The sequence below is a fragment of the Passer domesticus genome, chromosome 1 (genome assembly GCF_036417665.1).
Source record: "Passer domesticus isolate bPasDom1 chromosome 1, bPasDom1.hap1, whole genome shotgun sequence".
NCBI classification, from domain to species: Eukaryota; Metazoa; Chordata; class Aves; order Passeriformes; family Passeridae; genus Passer; species Passer domesticus.
The window spans coordinates 111,840,041-111,859,322 of record NC_087474.1 but is presented as its reverse complement, the minus strand read 5'-3'; the positions used below and the strand labels follow the sequence as shown (position 1 = coordinate 111,859,322).

The window sequence follows — 19,282 nt, the reverse complement described above, 5'->3', positions numbered from 1 at the left end:
AAATATATTTAGAAAAAAAAAGTAGATCCTATTTTGGACCTACTATCTTTATATCTATGATCATATACAGTAAAACATTTTAACAATGGTCATTTATCATGTTCCTCAAGAGAACCAATAAAATGTAATGAATACACATCCTCTGATGTTGCACAGGTACAAAATGTATAGTTTGTTTACAAACTAATATTACTGAATGTAAAATGAAGCAACATTTTAAAAAAATATATTGGTAAAGGTCCAAAGTTTACATTTTCTAAAATATTAAGGTCATGTTTTATTTACAGACCAGCGTTTGAACAATTACTGGCATTTAAAGATAACTGCTTAACCTGATGAATTCATGAATAAAAGGAAGCTGTAAAAAAAAAAAAAACTCAACCAAATAAAAAACCCTCAATAATTGAAGTTCCACATAACAGTTCCAAAAACACTATTTTAAATTTCTATTTAGAAAAGCAAGATGTGATCTACCACACAGTAACTTATCAGAAACTGGTCTAACACTTTGATATGCTATGGGTATCGCAAGTGACCAATGTTACCAACCATGTGCCCGAGTGTGTTTTTTGCCCATTCCAACTTCAAATGAAGTTTTCACAACAGTTGTAGTATTTACAAATTTAAAATAAAGAGTCAATATACCTTTGGATTACATTGCCACTGTTATTGTGTCTTCTCTTGATGACCACAAGTAGCAGGCTGCAATTCAAAGACCACTTATTTTCTTGACTCTGTGAGTTGACTATTGTTATCAGTATGCACCCCAGCTGGTTTTAAAAGAAATAGACTAAGCAACTGACTAATAGTGAACACTCACTCAGGATCAATTCTTAAAGAACTCATTCACTGAAGTCTCCCCCTTGATGAGGGGTGATGTGTCAAAAGGTGGAACCTTTTAAATTTCAACAGGACCTATGAGCTGTATGATCAGCCACAGCACAAGCCTCAGCTGAGCTGAGGGCAGGTATGTGACACCCTTGGCTGCAGCTTCAGGAGTCTGGCAGTGACACCTGGTCACCTGCTCATTGCAGATATTCCTCTGCCTTCACTGTGCTAGGTTAGGTGACCTGAAAGTTGCATAATAAAAAAACACCTCAGGCTGTATTAGCTATTACTGATTTTTACTGCGTTTGAGTAAGGAGCGTGTCACCTCCATGCTCCACCCTTTTTCCTTTGTGGCCCAGTCCCACCTCTGGGGCCCTGTATAAAAGTGAACATAAAAACAAATGAGGCAGACATTTTTGCCCACAGAAGGGACTGGTGGATGCCATGACACTTCTGCTTTGCCAGCCAGAATCCCTGTGAATAATGGAGTTTTTTTCAAGAAAGCAAGTATTTTATTAAAACTTGCCACGTTTATAAAAATAGGAGGATATCTGAGGGAATGGAATAAGAAGCAATTTCATTTTGATTACCATCCTCCTTTACACTCTGTTGTACCAACCTACATTAGGTGAAAAAAGGAGGAATTAAAAAGCTTAGGAACTCAATGTGTGCTTCTCAAAAAAATTGTAAGTACAACACCTAAGAATTATGAAAACCAAATCCTTTCCATGTTTGTGATTTTTGAGATCTCAGTGTTTTCAAACATAACTCACTGATTCTCACTGATTGCAATGTTTACATTGTATTCAGTATTCCATATGGGATGAAGCAAAGTATCGGCCAGTGATGATCCCTGCTATAGAGAACTTGATCACATTCTTGAATTAAAGCAGTTATTAGTGCATTATACTGCTAGTGACAGTGAAACTGTTTCACATTCTAAGAATACCCATCTGAAATGTTTTAAAATCCTAACCAAGAACCAAGCGATGCTATGTATTCCTATGTAACATTCAAATCCTCTAAAAATATGCTTTCTTGAAAAGATTCTCAGTCTAAATGTATATCAACAACAGATTTTGCGCCATTTCATTTCTTATATTATTTCTGATACAGTTCCTGCTTTAGTTTTTAACTACAGGCTATAGTTTCTAATTGCTGCTCTGCTTCAGCAGCCATGGCTGCTGCCTGCAACTGTTCTGTTTCACTCTGGATGGAATTGGCTGCTGTAACTTGCTTTCTTTCACTGTGCATATTGTTTTCATGCCTTTTTAGGTCAGATGCCTTAGCAAATGCTTTAGTGCAGGAACTGCAGACAAAAGGTTTCTCTCCTCGGTGCCTTCTTTCGTGGTCTTTGAGGTGGGACTTGTGCTTGAAAGCTTTATCACACATATGGCATGCAAATGGCCTCTCATTACTGTGAACTCTTTCATGCTTTTTTAGATCTGGTGCGCGAATAAAAGACTTCCCACACACTTCACAACTGTAAGGCTTGTAACCCGTGTGTATTTTCAAGTGTTCTTTCAAATGAGCTTGTGTGGTGAAGCCCTTTGTACACATTTCACAAACAAATGGTCTGTCTGCAGTGTGTAGTTTTTCATGTTTTCTCAAACGTGCTTCATCAGAAAAGGTCTTGCCACAAGCCTGACACACAATGTGTTCCCTGTGACCATAAAGCAAGTACTCAAACTTCATATCCCCGGCTGCTGTGGTCCATCCTGGTGTCTGTTCGTCTTTCACTTCACTTATGCCATCATTAAATGTGAGTGCCTGAGGAGTCTGAGATCCTAAGTCTTTAGACTCTGTTGTTTCCATAGGCTCTACTTCTTGGCCATAGCAATTTACTTTTCTAACTTCTTCACTTCCCAACTCCTTCAGAATTGCCTCTTGCACTCTCAGGGTAGTGGTTGGTGATTTACCATCTTCCTGACTTGGGGGAGTGCCTTCCACTGTCACGTCTGATGGACTGTCGTCATGATCTCCAATCTCTTCCACCTCATCATCTTGGGTATCATTCGGTTCCCCCATAGAACGGTTCATTTTTAGACAGTACTTGCTCTTGGACTGTGTGTTTTCTTCAGGACTAGATACATCACGTTTTTGAGAGCAGAGTTTATCAAGAAACCGAATACCAAGGATCTGGCCTGAAGACATCATCAAGTTTACATCTTCTTTTTTAACAGAAATCTTTGCGGTATACATGTAATTGAGAACTTCCTCAAAAATATCAGAACGAAGAAAATCTATTTCTATTACTGATGAACTATCAACTTCAAGTTTTTTGAAAAGCTTTTTGAAGTAGGTACTGCAGGCAGCAAGCACGCACCTATGGGCTCTGAACTTAACATCTTCAACCACAATAGCGATGTCACAAAATTCTCCTTCCAAACGTTGTTCATTCAATGTTTTCAGGAACACAGTTTTGTGATCGTCGTCATTATATTTAATGGTTTCAGACATACTGATGAAAAACTCCTGTAAATTAACAGGAAAATTTTGTAACTTTTATAAAGCAATCTAAGTCACAAAATCCCAAGAGATGAAGTAATTTCCACCATTAAAAAGCACCCCCAACTTTATTTTTGCATAAAATGACCACAAAAAGCCTGTTAGACTTTGAAAGCATTACTCTGAAACTGATTTTAAAACTGTGAATGTATAAAAGTCTTTCTTAGGTTATGCAATTTACAATTATTCAAATCTTTATTGATTCAGTTACACAAAATTGAAAATCTTCTCTTTAAAACTCCAATTCTCAGTAAAAGTATGACCCCACTCATAAGTCATTATTATAGCTAAAGGAAGTGTTAACACTAAAAATGCGTAAGAAATACTCTAAATAAGTCAGCACGAGAAACTAAATTTGAAATATCAAATATAAGCCTTACCATGAACAATGCAGGAAGTTTTCTAAGCAAATGATTATTGAATTAGTCTCAGAATGGGCCACCTTCAGCCTGAAAGATGGGAAGACAATAACATTTCAATACGTGATAATATCTATTCCAAAAATTATTTTGAGTGTTAAAAGACATCACTTTCAATTATTAAAAGTTAGATAAAATACGCTGTTAAAATACCCAGTTATTTTTTCAGTGACACTACAGGCAACTGTAGAGGACAACTCCATGTGTTTACTTTCCTATGGCTACCGCACTTCCCTGGTTCCACTTTCCTGCTACTTAACTTCACCCTATATCTAAAGGTATGAAAAACCTCCGCAGGAATCACCACAATTAATGCAGCAACCAAGCCGTCAAGAAGGTGATCAGTCTTCTGCTGAACCAGAGAGCCGAGCCAGCCTAGCAGAGGGTCTGGCAGGCAGACCAAGCATCCCAAAGGACAGCAAACCAGGGACAGGGATGGATGAGCATCGAGGACCAGGGAAAGGGACAAGGGCACCAGATTTCCAAACTATGGAGATACCGGAAAACAGAAGGATAATGCAAGACACATAACTTCAAATTATTCAATCTCAACAGGCATCTAATTGTGCCAAAGCGGGAAACACAGTGAGGAGGAGGGAAATTTAATACTTGGTTCGGAACAAATCCTGTGCCACCTGGCACACATCTCCTGGGAATTTCTTCCGTAAATCCTAATTTATCCATAACCATATATGAAACAGAAAGAGATGACAGGTATGACAGGTTTGCAACTCTTGGTGCTGTGTGTTTCACACAGTATGGGAACACCTGGCTCTGCAGGTCTGGCACCTCCGCTAAAGCGTCCCTGGCTACACAGAAAAATTAAAATAAAGTGAAAAAAGGATGGCCAAAACTCTTTTCTTGGTCTTAAATAATCAAATTTTAAGATAGCTAGATAGTAAGTCTGTAAACACTTGAAATATACAAAAGGAAACAAAATCGGAAAGCAACATACAGTTGCATATATTTATATTGTATCTATTGTATATATTTATATTGTATATATTTATGGGCTGTCTGGTTCTGCTGGCCCAGGAAAATGTATCAGTCCAGCATTGAAGATGGTAGGACAAACAACCGTTTAATGGAATTTTTTAGAGTTCTTCGCAAGATGGGAAAATACTTTCTTTTTAAGCAAGCAGCAAAATGTCACTGCTAATAATCTAGCAGCAATTGCACCGTCCTGTTAAACAGTATGCAGTTTTGCTGCAGTTCTGTCGACACTAAGAGAGAAATAATTATGGAAGTAATTGGCTGAAAACAGGGCTGCGGAGTATACAAGGGTGTGTAAACCGGCAAAAACAAAGTTAGTCCTTTGCGAATGGAGCAGGTCAGGCACTTGCCCAGAGCGTTTCCAGCTCTGATTTAAGAAAGCTCTGGTTACTTATTCCACTGGTCAATTCAGATTTATTCCTCCACACGCTTTTCACACGGCCGCTACCTCCGCAGGGGCCGCACGGAGGTGTTTTCGGGGCTGTGACTGCCCGGGACGCGCTCGGTGCCTGCCCGCGCCGTGCCCGTGCCCGCGGAGGCGCACGCCCGCTCCACGCACCCGCGGCGCAGGCGGGTTCCCGGCGGGGACCAGCCCGGCCCCTGCCGCGCCGCCCGCGCTCCCGGCCCGGCGTCGGGGGCGCCCGCGAGCGCCAGGCGGCCGCTCTCCGGAGCGAGCCCGGCGCTCCCGCCGCGCCGCCTCACGGGGCTGCGCGGGGACGGCGCCCCGCTCCCTCCTTCCTTCCGTCCGTCCGTCCGTCCGTGCCTCCCTCTCTCCCTCCCCCGCTCCAACGGTTCTCGCGCCTGGACGCGGCCGCGCGCCCCTTTGTTGAGGCGGTCGCCGCCGCCGCCGCGCGGGACCCGCGCGCCCCAGCGTGCGCATCCGCCGCTGGACGCGTCCTCTTCCTCCTCCTCCTCCTCCTCCTCCCCCTCCCGCCGGCCCTCCCCTCGCCCGCGGGAGGCAGGCGCGCGGCGGCGCCGGGGCTGCTGGCGGCGGGCGCGCCCGCGGCAGCGCCATCTCACCCAGCGCGCGCTGCCGGGGCTGTAACGGCGGCGGCGGCGAGCGGGGGAGGGAGGGATGGCGGAGGGGGGGAGGGGGAGGAGGGAGGGGGCGTGCGCGGGAGGGAGAGCGCGCGCGCGCAGCGCAGCGCCGGCGCGGCCGCGGCGCGGGAGGGGCGCGGGGAGGAGCGGGGAGAGGGCTCGCGCTTACCTGCCGCCCGCCCGCGCGCGCGGAGCCGCGCTTCCCGGGGGGGGCGCGGGGGGGCCGCCGCTGCCACTGCTGCCGCGCGGGAGGGGGACGGGGGAAGGGACGGGAAGGAGGGAGGGAGGGAATGGGGGGGGGGAATTTGGGGAGGGGGTCTTGGGGGGGGGGGGCCCTGCGCGCGTCTCTCCGGCCGTCACCGCCGCCTCCTGCACGAGCACTCCAGTGCGCGCGCGCGCGCGCTCTAGGAGGGGGGGGCGCGGGGTGTGCGTGCATGCGCGGTGCGAGCAGAGGGCGCGCCTGTGCCCGGGGAGCGCGGAGGAGGAGGAGGCCGGGGAACGGGGGAGCAGCGGGGCCCGCGGCGCGCCGGTTCCCATCGCCCTTCCCCCGCTGCGGGGCACGCGCGGCTCGGCCCCCCAACACCGCTGCTCGGGCCGCGGGGGCGCGCGGGCCGCAGCCGTTCCCGCCGCGCCTGCGCCCGCCGCGTGTGCGAGCCCGGGGCGCGGGCACGGCCTCCCCCCGCCAGGCGGCGCACGGCGGCGAGCGCGGCGCGGGCTCGGCCCCGAGCCGGGACCGGCGCGGCCGCGGGGCGGCGCTCGGGGGCGCGCCCGCGCGCGGCCGCGGAGGGGCGGCCCTGGGGTGTCCCTGGGGTGTCCCTGGGGTGTCCCTGGCCGGCCAGCGGGAACGGAACAGCTCTGCCCACCCAAAGCCGCCTGCGCTCCCTTGTGCGAGTGCTCGGGGGTTGGATTTTGAAAGGCACAGCGCGATGGCTAGGAAGGAATAAAGGCTTTTATTGCGCTGCTCATCTCCCGCCTCCGGTTTTCTTTGCAAAAAGCATCTCATGAGATGCTACTCTGGTGGCACGGCTTTCACTGGAATCGTTTGTACGTGAATAAAACTTTGCCGTGCTTTGCTGGTGTGAAACGCAGCATGACTGCTTGGGAAAAACTCGGTAAGTAGTTGTGTTGGAAAGTCCAGCGAATTAAAGAAGTCACTGGAATAGGGGAATGACCTCCTGGGAGCAACAGATTGACCTTTTTCATTGGGTTAATAACTCGTTCCCCTTCCTGGACTATTTTCGGAGAGGTTTTCTGTGTAATGTATTGACATATGTAGTGAATTTTGCCACAGCTGGGTCACTTTGTTTTGCTGGGTTTTTGAAATAATTTTTTTTCCACCCCCTATTAAATATAATTAAATTAAGCCTATTTTTCCTGGGCAGTCAAAACTTCCAGGCTTGTTTTTGTAGTAACATTGCTAATTTACATTCAGAAGGCAGAATTAACTGTATTAAATAACACAAGGAGTAATGGGTTCAAACTGAGAGGGGATATTTGGGTTGAATATAGGGAAGACATTCTTCCTTGTGAGAGTGATGAGGCACTGGAACAGGTTGCCCAGAGAAGCTGTAGATGCCGCATTCCTGGAAGTGTTCAAGGCCAGGTTGGATGGGGCTCTGAGCAGCCTGGTCTAGTGGAAGGTGTCCCTGCCCATGGCATATGGGTTGGAACTAGAAGATGTTTAGGTTCCCTTCCAACCCAAACCATTTGATAATTGCATGAAGTCTTTGAAGTATTTCTGAATCCTGTAAAAGAACTCTCTCCACTTTGGAAGGACCTTCCCTTTTACAATTTCACAACACGCTATTTCTTTCTTCAACAGTGTCCCAAACACTCCTGCAATAACCTTATTGCTCCTGAGAAACACATAGCTGCTGGTTTACCACACTGACCAGCAAATGACACCACTTCATTCTGTTAATACTCTCTCTTCCTGCTCTGTCTGTACCTGACAGTGTGGATATGCCTAGCTTTTAGGGTCAGGTTCTGCTGTGAGCAATCAGAATTAAACTAATAATGGGAAAAAGAACCCAGTGCCTTACAGAAGGTACAGCTATCCATTTTTTCTCTCTGCTTTTCTGTATCTTAGGCTACTGCTGAATGTGTGTTTCTGTGTGTTTCAAATTGTATCATTAGTAGCTCCCACTGAGATACTAAAATAGGGGAAGCATATGTTCAATATCCAGACTCAGTAACTATGGATTGTGGAGAATAAAAAAAAACAAACCAAAAAACAACAACAACAACAACAAAAAACCCAACAAAAAAACCCCAACAAATCTTTGTTACTATCTAACTGTGTGTGGTGGGTTCACACTGGCTGGATGCCTGGTGCCCACCAAAGTCAGGGTCAGCTGAGCAGGGGAGAGACGGTATGTTGAAAGGCACATGTATTGAGATACAAGGGCAGGGGGAGGTCACTCACCAATTACTGTTACGGGCAAAGCTGTCTCCATTTGAGGAAATTATTTTAGTTTATTACCAGTCAAATCAAAGTAGAGCCATGAGAAATAAAAGCTGAATCTTAAAACAACTTTCCCCTACATCTCCTTTCTTCCCAGGTTTAACTTAATTCCCAATTTCTCTTCTCTCTTCCTCCTCCCCACCAACTGCACAGGGGAATGGGGGCTGGGGGTCAGTTCATCACACATTGTCTGTGCTGCTCCTTCCTTCTCAGGGAGAGGACTCCTCAAACTTTTTCCCTGTTCCATTATGGGACCTCTTCCACAGGTGACAGCCCTTGATAAACATCTTCAACACAAGTGCTCCCCATGAGCTGTAGTTCTTCACAACTGCTCCAGTGTGGGACCCTTCCCATGGGATGCAGTCATTTAAGTACATATAGCTCCAGTGTGGGTCTCTGACATGGTCACAAGTCCTGTCAGCAAACCTGCTCCTGTGTGGGCTCCTCCCTCCATGGGTCTGCAACTGCAAAAAGGCTGCTCCAGTGCAGGTTTCCCACAGGGTCACAGCTTCATTTGTGGCACTACCTCCCTCAGAGGGAGGTGCCTCCCTCAGAGATGGGCTCAGCCTTGGCCAGCAGTGGATCCGTCTTGGGTTCTTCTGGCATTGGTTCTGTCAGACACAGGAGAAGCTTCTAACGCTTTTCACAGAAGTTACCTCTGTTTTCCCCCCACTACAAAAAGGTTGTCACACAAACCCAGTAGAGTATGTAATATTTTTCATTACATATGAATGTTGCACTAGGTTTTGGAAATAAGAGACAAAAGTCACAAAAATTCTGGATGAAAAGACCTGGGATTGTAAATATGTATTATTGAAGGTGAAGCATAACAATAAAACCTGTTGCATCTCCACTAGCATGTCTGTGGGCTAATATGTATAGTCATGTCAGTTGCCAAAATAAAAAAATTTTTCAATTTACTGGAAATGCCCTTCTGCAGAAAAAGTGTTTGAATCATGTATCTGACTGGAACACTCTTCCTTCCTATTAAATTATCCTTTACCCAGCTAGCACAGATTAACATTTAGGCTTTAAAGTAATTTTGCTGTTTTCCTATCCGATGAACTAGACATTAGATGCTGTGGTTATGTGGAACCAACAAGCTGTTTCCAGACTGTTTGGATTGTAGGGATATTTGTAAGGGAAAAGAGTCCTTTGTAGGATGTGCTTGTTTTGTTTAGAAAATTGTGTAACGGGAGGGAAGAATGACAAGTGCCACTTCGTGGCATGAGACATTGGAGATGGCATGCAGGGAAGACTGAAGCTTCAATCTAATACTTTCTAAGTGATGACTGGTGTAAAATATGTATTAAGTGTCTGTGGATTCCTGTGTGTTTGAAATGGTTAGGTTTATATCTGTGTGAGTTCCAAATGACAATAGAAATATTGTGATATCATGATCAGTTTTCATGTGTTGAGATTGTTTCTTGGTCTTGCAGAATTGACCATCATACAAGGACACAGATTTTCCATGGGTCAGATTTCTTGTCAGGCTGAGTGCACAAAAGAAGGTGAAGGTACAAATCATCCAGTATTTGTGAAAGGGAATCATAGACCCTGTTAGTATATTCCCGTGCGTCAGCAAGGACAGCAAAGCCTCCTGAGAGTGTAAGTGAATGTGTTAGGATGGAGAAGGGAAGTCAGGGAGCAGATGCTCCTTGCAGTGTGTGTTTCCCATAGCAACCTGGCAAATTTCCCGGCAGAAATTTGCGTGTGAGTTAGTCATGTTTTCGCATCACTTACTTGTGCCTGTATTTTCAAGTATCCCCACTGCTGTAGTGTGTTTTTATACTTTGTAATGGTTTTGTCTTTGTATCCCCTTATTTTTCCCAAATGGTTTACCCCTGATTGTACCCCCTCACTCTACCTGTGTATACCCCCTCCTTTGTTGAGATCATCCCCTAATCCCCGCCCTGGCTCTCTGTCAATCACTCAGGATCCCATCCTTTCTATCTAGAATTTTTGGTCCAGGTCATCAAGTGATTAGTCAGAGGCCAGGGGTCAACCCGCCAAGTGCTACCCCATGCGCTATCCCAAGTGTCCATTCCCTTGGTTTTCACCCCTGAAGTTTCTTTATTGGTCAGCAAGTGTATCTACTTTTTGGTTCACACCTCCCTTTAAATGTAACCTTGGCTCCTCTCCCGGGCGCTCTGAGCAGGAGGTCCCCTGGGTGCTGCTATGAGCTCTGAATAAAACCTTGGATTAACCCCTGCTAACAGTCGGCCCTTTTATCCTCTACTGATGTCTCTAGCATCTCCTCAGCTGCAAAGGCGACTAGCCTAGCTGCCTTGGCACCCTCGGGGCACGAGAGAGTGGCCCCTCGCTGTCGGCCGAGTCGGGGCTGGCCAGGGCTCCTGGGGGGCTCCCAGAGAGATGGAGACATCCCATGAAAGAGGAAACAGTAGAGACAACTGGGGAGGAGCGGAGCATAGATGATGGAGGTTGGTGGCACAGCCCCTGGCAAAGCTGTACAAATGGGTGGTGAGAGGCCATGCCACCCTCCAAATGACTGAGCAGCACTTGGAGCTTTCAGTCTGCACCAATGCCTGAAGGGACACATGTCCTGTCGAGAGAACCTGATCTGTAAAATCTTACTTAATACTGTTGTATTCTAAGTAGATGAGCATTTTAATGATATACTTTTTTTGCCAATAAATTCTACTAGAAATGCTATGGTGTGTTTATCTACAGTCGTGTAGTAATGCCTGGAGACAGATGTTCATCAAGAAATGTGGAAGGTAAAAAGATGTGGCCATGTGAACATGACATGGCAGTTCACACTCTGTGCATGCACAAGACATCCCATAGTCTAGTCAGGTCTAGCTGTAATTTGCATAATTACACAGAACCTATTACTGTCCCTGTTAATATCCTCTCTGTCTCCATGTCCCATCCCTATTCCCCCTACCCCTTTTAGGGGTATATATTTTTTCATGTTTTGGGGTTTGGACTCTATTTCTTCAGTACTTTTTTCTGTTTCTCCCCTATATCTCACTCATCCTCATATTTCTTCCTTTTTTTTTCTTTCTCTTTCTCCTTCATTGACAATTACCTTATTCTCGGCCCAATTCCTTGACTTTGCTGACACCCTTATTTGATTAGAACCATATGGACAGTGAGTGAAGAAGGATGGATGCCACTTTCCAATGCCAAGTTCCAGAAGTGTATAATGAAATTTCACTTTTTCTTCCTTCCTTACAGCATTCTCTCATTGTTTTCTTACTTTTGTGCCCTTATCTTCCTATCTGATTCCTTCCTGATTCAGTTGTGATCCTGTATTCTGGTGCTGAAGGTAAAAATGCTACAGGTAGAGACTTTAGGGAATAGTAGTGGAAAGAGAACACTGAACAGATGTGAGAGGTCCCAGAGAAGAAGGAATAGAGGGATATATATTTTTTATATATATTGTCATCCTAGGTAAATATGCTATCAAATGGATAAAAGCTTAAAATTACACATTCATTTTTAACCTGGGTATTTATTGACCTTTAAGGGTGTAGTATATAAGAAATATAGAAAAATTTTTGGTGAATTAGTTAATGTTCACTTGGTGAGAGCTATATCTGTGCTTCATTCTTGCTTGTACTGCAGACCTGCCAGCAGTATAACATACTGCTAAGAAACAGCTGGTCCACAAGTGTATAACAGCTTCCTCATGTCTGATTTATCAAAAAAGAACAAATTTCTCATTCACAGGTCAGATACATTTTTTATTTACAGAGTACATATACAACCTGGTCCTATATGGTGGTTTCAGCCATGTTTCAGGTTTCTGTCACAGTCTGTCAGTATGCAGTTAATACAAGAGGCTGCCATTCTCTGAATTATTTATGCACTGTCCAGTTTGTTTGTGTAAGTAGGGCGCACAAATTTTTTTGGATGAATTATCTGCTGGCATGAGAATGGGCAGAGTAGTGCAATTTAACTCTTTTTTGAGCTGGAGTCATTGTTACCAAGATATCATGGATCCCATCATGGCTATGCAAAAAATATTTTTATTCACATTTGAATTTTAATGATAGAATCATTTAGGGTGGAAAAAGCCTCTTAGCTCTCTGAGTCCTATTGTTAAGCCAGCATGGCCAAGTCTAAACCACCACTAAACCACATCTCTAAGACCACACCTATGTGTCTTTTAAATACCTCCAGGATGGTGATTCAACAAGTTCCCTGGGCAATCTGTTCCAATACTTGATTATCCTTTTACTGAGGACATTTTTCCTAATGATAGAATCATTTGGACATGGCATAGTCTTCATTTTCTGAAAGGAGCCAAGCTTGCCAAATGCAAACAAGTACTATTTACTGTGATGTATTTATTTTGTAAAAATCCCAAGCTTTTATCTTGTATTTGAATATTGGAAACTGTTCCTCTTAATTATGGATAGACTATAATTGAAAAATCAGTCATCTCACAGCTACAACCCTCAGTCCCTCAGTCTCCTCCAATCTTATTCTTTGTCAACCTCATGTTCTTTTTAAAACAGTTAGATGTTTATTGTTTAGAGCAAGAACAACCCATTTAATTCTCCATTGCTGTATTTGTTAGTCAATGCTCTATAAAAAAACCCTAAAATCAATATAGACTATGATAGTTTCACATCACTGGATGACCAGTATTCCTGCATTCGTAAGCCTCACACAAAATGCCATTAGTAGAGAGGAATCAGGCTCCCCCTAAAAGACAGCTTTGCCTGCTTCTGGGCAGTACAGCTGCTTGCTGCACTAGTTCATTACAGGCACTTATCTGCTGACATTTCCCCAAGCAGTTGAGCATATTTTGGCATTGATATCTATAAAGCGAGTAGGAAAGTTTTGTTGCAATGAACAAGCTCTGTGTGATGGTTTATGTGCAGGCTATCGGGTTTGCTGCACATTTGCTAATGACCACAGACTTTATGTGTGAATTTTAGAATGGAGAGCACTTCTGCTATTTTAGTTTGTACATTTTAAGCCTTTTTCAGCACCTTTTTCCAAGAAGATTAGAAAGATTTCATCCTGTTAACACCTGCATTTTCAATCTCACTATTGAATCTGAATATTTGCAGAAAGTGTGGAAACAATTTTATGATAATGAAAGTAGAATTCAGAAGTGATCTCATCAAACAGCTAAGTCATTAAAGATCCTTTCAGTAACACATCACCAAAAAACCCCAAATCCACCATAACCACAGAAAACCATTTGAGCTTAACAGTACTCCAGTTAGAAGCAAAAAAAAACCCCTTCTGTGCACTGTTGAAACAATTAAATATAATTAATTGCAACCCATTCAAGAACAAAAAAAAATTAGATAATGGAAGAAGTGTTTGATTAATTTTAATGGTATAAATCAGCCTGGAAAGCTGAAAGAGTCATCCTGAAGTCACACAAAATTAAGGAACTAAGGTTTGGCTTTTCAATTCCATGGACAAACACATGACCTTCATTAACAGTTATTAAAAGTGCCAAAAAAGAAAGAATAAATTTGGCATCCATTGCTCTTCCCTGAAGCAACTTTTTTTTTTATATTAAAGGTGGCAATAGCTGTCCAGGAGAAAGAGTTAATTTTTTCTATAATGTCAGTTATTTAAACCATCTTCCTTCTAATGGCAAGAATACATACAGTAGCAGCAAACACAGAGAGGGAAATCAAAGTTCTTCTGGTGCTTACTCTTGCTTATAACCTTTTCCTTTCCAAAGAACAAGCTTTACACATTGCCTTCAGGCAGCTCTGAGATGTGACTCATTTGTAGTAGCAATAAGACTGTTTTAGATATCACTTTTTGCTGATGTTTTTTGCCACATGGTTGTAGGAATGCTGCAGAAGGTGGAAATCTTGTCTAGCAGCCTCAAATGCAGAAAATAAACCAGAAGTAGGAAGGTGAAAGCTAAGGTTGGACTGACACAGATCTAGTAAAGGCAACAGCACTAGCAGGGTCCCCCTGGCTGAGGATGATCTGAACATCCTTGGGTGAAGGATCAATGTTCCTACAATGGATCTCAACCTCAGAACAGTGGCAGGTGGCAAAGTGCTCTTGCTGTCTGCTTTACTTCTACTACTGGTGGCAGCAAGCCTTGTTGTTGTGTAATTTTTTTTCTGTATTTAATATTTTGCAGAATGTAACAGATATAATAAAACAGAATTAGTCTCATAAATCTAATAGGTCTGTACCTGTCCCAAAAAGGCTGTACAACTTTTGCCTAAGAAAAATAATAGGTATAGGTATAGATATATAGATATATAAGTATTTATATATATCTGGCTAAGCTGAGGCAAGTGTGTATAGTTTTAGTTTCGACTCATGATGGGTATCAGTCTCTCATCTCCTGTTGAAATACAGCACATTTCTGGTTCCCATGTTCTGAAGAGGATGAAAAAAAATTTTCAAAATTATTTGGAGGGCTGTAGGAAGTGTTTAGAGTGAGAGACTTCAGAACTACTGGTTGTTTTGTTTCCTCATGACTTTATTACAGAGACTAAGACACTTAATTGTCACAATTTTGGAGACAGACCAGTGACCAGACACACTGAGTTCATGCAGTTGGACAGTTCATTTTATTCAGATCTTGCTCCCTTATATACCTTAGAAGCCTATGAGGTTAATCCTCATTGGCTGAGCCAGTTACTTCCTGCTCAGCCAGCCAATAGGAGCCTGAGTCTCCAATAGCCTGGGCGTGCTCTTACTGGTCGAATTAGATAAGTCAGGTAATTATGTAACTGATCACATATTTCTGTTATAACTTTATAATTATTTGAACTTTGAGGCCTACAGGCCAGCTGTAGGCCACCACACTCCAGAAAGATTTCATCCTGTTAACACCTGCATTTTCAATCTCACTATTGAATCTGAATATTTGCAGAAAGTGTGGAAACAATTTTATGATAATGAAGGTAGAATTTATAAGTGATCTCGTCAAATAGCTAAGTCATTAAAGATTGCTGCAGTAACACATCACCAAAAAACCCCAAATCCACCATAACCTGAGAAAGAGTTTGAGCTTAACTGTACTCCAGTCAGAAGCAAAGAAAACCCCCTTCTGTGCACTGTTGAAACAATTAAATATAAATAATTGCAAACTATTCAAGAATAAAAAAAAATTAGATAATGGAAGAAGTGTTTGATTAATATTAATGGAATAAATCAGCCTAGAAAGCTGTAGGAAGTGTTTTAGAGTAAGAGACTTCAGAACTACTTGTTGTTTAGCTTCCTCAAAAAGTATGCATTAGGATGACTTGATTACAGAGACTAAGACAATTAATGGAGAGAAAATACTGAGCAAATAAAGCGATCTTTACTCCAAAGACTTGAATTGTCTCTGGCTGGAAGCTGTGACCATGAAACCATTCAGATAAACGATGCATATTATTTCTAAACAGAGGGAATGATTAACTGCTGGAATAAACCAGCAATAAAACTAATGGATTCTTCATCTCTCAAAATCCTCAAGTGAAAAAATGGATGCCTTTCAAAGTTATGCTTAGTCACACCCTAGTTAGTTGGCTCAAAGTAACAGCAGCAAGTCATTTTGTGTCCTGTTTTATATAGGGGGTCAAATTAGGTGGTTATAGTGTTCTTTTTGGCTTGCCAGTCTGTGAAATACTGCAACTGCCAGAAGCCTGCATTAAAAGAAAAGCAGTGCTTTGAAGTCAAGCACTCCATGGATAAAGAAGGAAGAATTAAGGTTACTTTAGTAATCTTCACTGTGATCCTCTGTGTATTTGCATTATGATGCAGTCTTAACTGCTCAGTCGCTCAGATTATCAAAGCTCTAATCCTAAATTTCTAGAAATCAGACTATTCTTTGCTTGATCTATAGAAACAGATCCTTCCCCTTTTATGTGGGTCAGCCCTTAGCAAGGGGTGCAATGAGCAAATAATTGTATAAAGGACTGGTGGAATGAAAGCACTTTGAATCGATGATAATGAAAGTAGAATTAATGTTAATTAAAGTTAATGAAAGTTAATGAAAATACATGGATTTCAAGGAGAGAGGATACCCCATCAGGCCATCAAAATGCCTGTTCTGAAAGGCAGCACAGTTATGGAGATGGCATGAGCCTGCATATTAAGAACAATTATTCTGTTCATAAATACAGGTAACAGGACATTGGTCACTGCCCAGTTGCAGAATACAATGGATTTTTGCAGGGAGGATTTTATTTCTCATATTTCTGTGTGTTACCTGAGGTGCGTACAAACATCTTGAGACTACCATAGGCCTGTTAGGAAAAGGAATGAAGCTGGGAAAAATTGGTGCCTAGAAATTTGCTTGAGCTCATTCTCCTCATAGTCAATAGAAATATTTATTGCCCCTCATTCGGGAAGCAGATGTGGGGCCATAATTTATAATGCAATGCATAGATAATACTGGCTTTGAGTAACAGTGGCTTTTGAGCACATCACTTCATATACACAAAACAATTATAAAATTTAAGTTGAGAAAAATGTATACAGCTATGAAATAATCTTTTAAACCCATTGAAAAATATCCCTCTCTATGACTCTGTACAAAGAATTTAGGAAATAAATGCACCAAATTAAAGTAGAAGTGTAAGTGCATTGTTAAAGGAGAGGGGAAGGGGGATTTTAAATTATAATGTTATCTACTTTTGTCTCCTAGTAGTCTCAAGAACATTAAAAGTTGTATATTAGAGTATGAAAGAAAATTGTAAGCCTACATTTGGGGATTTTTTTTTTAAGTGTGTTTCTCTATTTTTCAGGAGCTTTTCAAATGCCATAGTGTTCAGAGATCACATCCAGCATCCACAAAAGTACCTAGAATGGCTCCCATTAATTTCCATGGGAGACGCTGTCAAGCAGTGTTAAAGATAGGACTGAGCACATCCTAGGTCTCTTCAGATGTAATAGAATTTATTTTCTGATAAATCCAAAGCTATTCCTGTAAATAATCTCTTTCATTTCTTAGAAGATAAAAAACCCCCTAGTTCTCCATTTAGTTTAATGGGAGTTTGGAAAAATTAAAATCCTGTATTAGAATCAGTATAAGTGTTATTACTGCCTTTCTGTTTCTTAAAACCGGATTTTGCAAAAGCAATATTTAATTTATTACTTTAATGTATTGAGGCTACTTGTATCCTCATGTACTACACAGTGTGAACAATGTGGAATAAATTTATCTGAATCCTATTAGCTTTGTTCTTTAAAACAAAAGCAATCCCCTGTCAACTAGTCTGGATGTTCTTCCATGTTCCTTATTAGAGTAAGCTTCATCTTTATATCATGTAGCTAATTGTTTGCTCAAAAGAAAGGATATCCTGTTATATTTTTTGGACCTCATGATACTTCAATATGAAGGGATTTTAACTGTTGGTTATGGGATTTGCTGGCTACAGCGAAATCTTTACTGGTATGCAGGTATATAAAATGTAGATAAGAATTATTTTCATCATCTCAGAAATACATGAAAAAGCTTTAGATAAGATCAGAAATTACAGTCAAATTAACTGAAAACTGTATGGAGGAGAGGTAAGGGAAAATAGTAGCCAATCACTTACCTCGTACATACCAGCCATTTCCCTTTAAGTAATCTCCCAAATCCATATAAATTAAAGGCTGTGACTTTGAATTCAAAAACATATCCAGAAGAAAAACAGGTGTCTGTTAAGGATAAGAGATTTCAGCTTGATCAATACATCTGTTGTGCAATCTTAAACAAATTGCCTTGCCACAGTTTTATAAATTGCTGAGAGATCTAAAGATAAGTATATCAAAGCAATGATATACTGGAAATACTAACTTAACACAATTTAAGCATCTCTTCCCTTTCCTCCTCCTTCTATTGTTCCTTGTCTACTCAGCATCTTCCAGAGCCTTGGAAGAGTCCTCAGTATTTACTGGACTACAAAAAACCATATGCAGCCATAAGAAAATAATACGTAGTGGCCAACAAAACACTTTCCTCCACTGTCAGTATGGACCATGGTGACAGATGTGACAGGTGCCCACAAGCAATGACATATACATTAGTTTATGACACGTACAATAGTTCTCTCTTTGTGGAGACCTATTCACTTTGCCTTTATAGGACTGCATCCTTTGTGTCAATTCAGACAAGGAATTACCAGAACAGAGTATTCCAAGCAAAGGGACTAGGGTTTGGAGATTTGCTGTTTTTTGTTGTGTTTGTTTGTTTGGGTTTTGGTGTGGTTTGGGGTTTTTTGTTGTTGTCATTGGCTGTTTTGTTTTGTTTTGTTTAAAAGTCTGGTATTACCAGAGCATACTTCACAAACTCCTTTTTTTCATCTAGTGTCCTATGAAGTCTAGTGTCAAAAAAATCCCATAATAATTTGTCTGTCTGAAGCTCAGATCCACCTGATCTGAGGTAAACACAGCACTCTTCAGTGATGTTTCAGAGCACCCCGATAGCTGTAGGTTGGCTACCATTGCAGAAGCTTGAAAATAACCCATACACTGTAGCTTGTAATATTTAATTTATGGCAAAATAATGCCCTTGACTTCTGAGGTAATGGGTTAGATGCATGAAACTAATGTACAAGGTCCCCAGGGATAACGTATGTCCTTAGGAAGATGGGTAAACACAGTTAATAAAATAAGAAATATAAGGACTAGAACACAAAAAAGTATAGTGCAACAGGTACAGCAAACAATTTGATTTGCAGTTTGCCTGCTGCAGGAAGAAGTTATAGTACTGATAAGTGCTTCTGACTGAGGCAGGAAACCTCTGGATTTTCCAATTCCGAGAGTTTGTATAAAAGTGGTTGGAAAATTGGAAAAAATCCATGGAATGTAGCTACTGCACACTAAAATGGTAACTGGCTGTGGTGTGCTGCTGCTTCTAAAGCAATGATATACAGTTGGATTTGGCCTGAGAACAGCATTCATTGTTCAGCCACAGGATTGTCAAAATTTCTGCCAAAACAGCTATTCTTACCAGCTTGTTTGATCAAGATCCTTTCATCTGCTTGAGTACCCAGTATTGTGTGTGTGTGTGTGTTTTTCAAACAAAATTCAACTGCACATGGACTTTGCAGCCATGCTCAGGTCTGTGCTTCAATACTGTGAAAGTTGC

General features: G+C 42.2%; 1 protein-coding gene and 1 long non-coding RNA gene across 4 annotated transcripts; one reads left to right on the top strand and one right to left on the bottom strand.

Moving 5' to 3' along the window:
* Positions 1 to 7: 7 nt before the first annotated feature.
* ZBTB14 (zinc finger and BTB domain containing 14) lies at positions 8 to 6,094 on the bottom strand. 3 transcript variants are annotated; one of them, XM_064434304.1, is made up of 3 exons: positions 5,956 to 6,094; positions 3,717 to 3,785; positions 8 to 3,303 (listed from the first exon to the last, which is right to left on the bottom strand). In XM_064434304.1, exons 2-3 carry the CDS (start codon positions 3,717 to 3,719, stop codon positions 1,960 to 1,962), a joined length of 1,347 nt encoding a protein of 448 aa, XP_064290374.1. In that variant the 5' UTR covers positions 3,720 to 3,785; positions 5,956 to 6,094; the 3' UTR covers positions 8 to 1,959. The 3 variants fall into 3 exon arrangements, with proteins under 3 accessions (XP_064290374.1, XP_064290383.1, XP_064290393.1); XM_064434313.1 differs by lacking the exon at positions 5,956 to 6,094 and adding an exon at positions 5,769 to 5,821; XM_064434323.1 differs by lacking the exon at positions 5,956 to 6,094 and adding an exon at positions 5,197 to 5,243.
* An 8,626-nt stretch (positions 6,095 to 14,720) lies between these two features.
* Positions 14,721 to 17,158, top strand: LOC135308814 (uncharacterized). The gene is made up of 3 exons (XR_010369184.1): positions 14,721 to 14,936; positions 16,329 to 16,419; positions 16,953 to 17,158. It is a non-coding gene; the product is annotated as an uncharacterized LOC135308814 (long non-coding RNA).
* Positions 17,159 to 19,282: the final 2,124 nt, after the last annotated feature.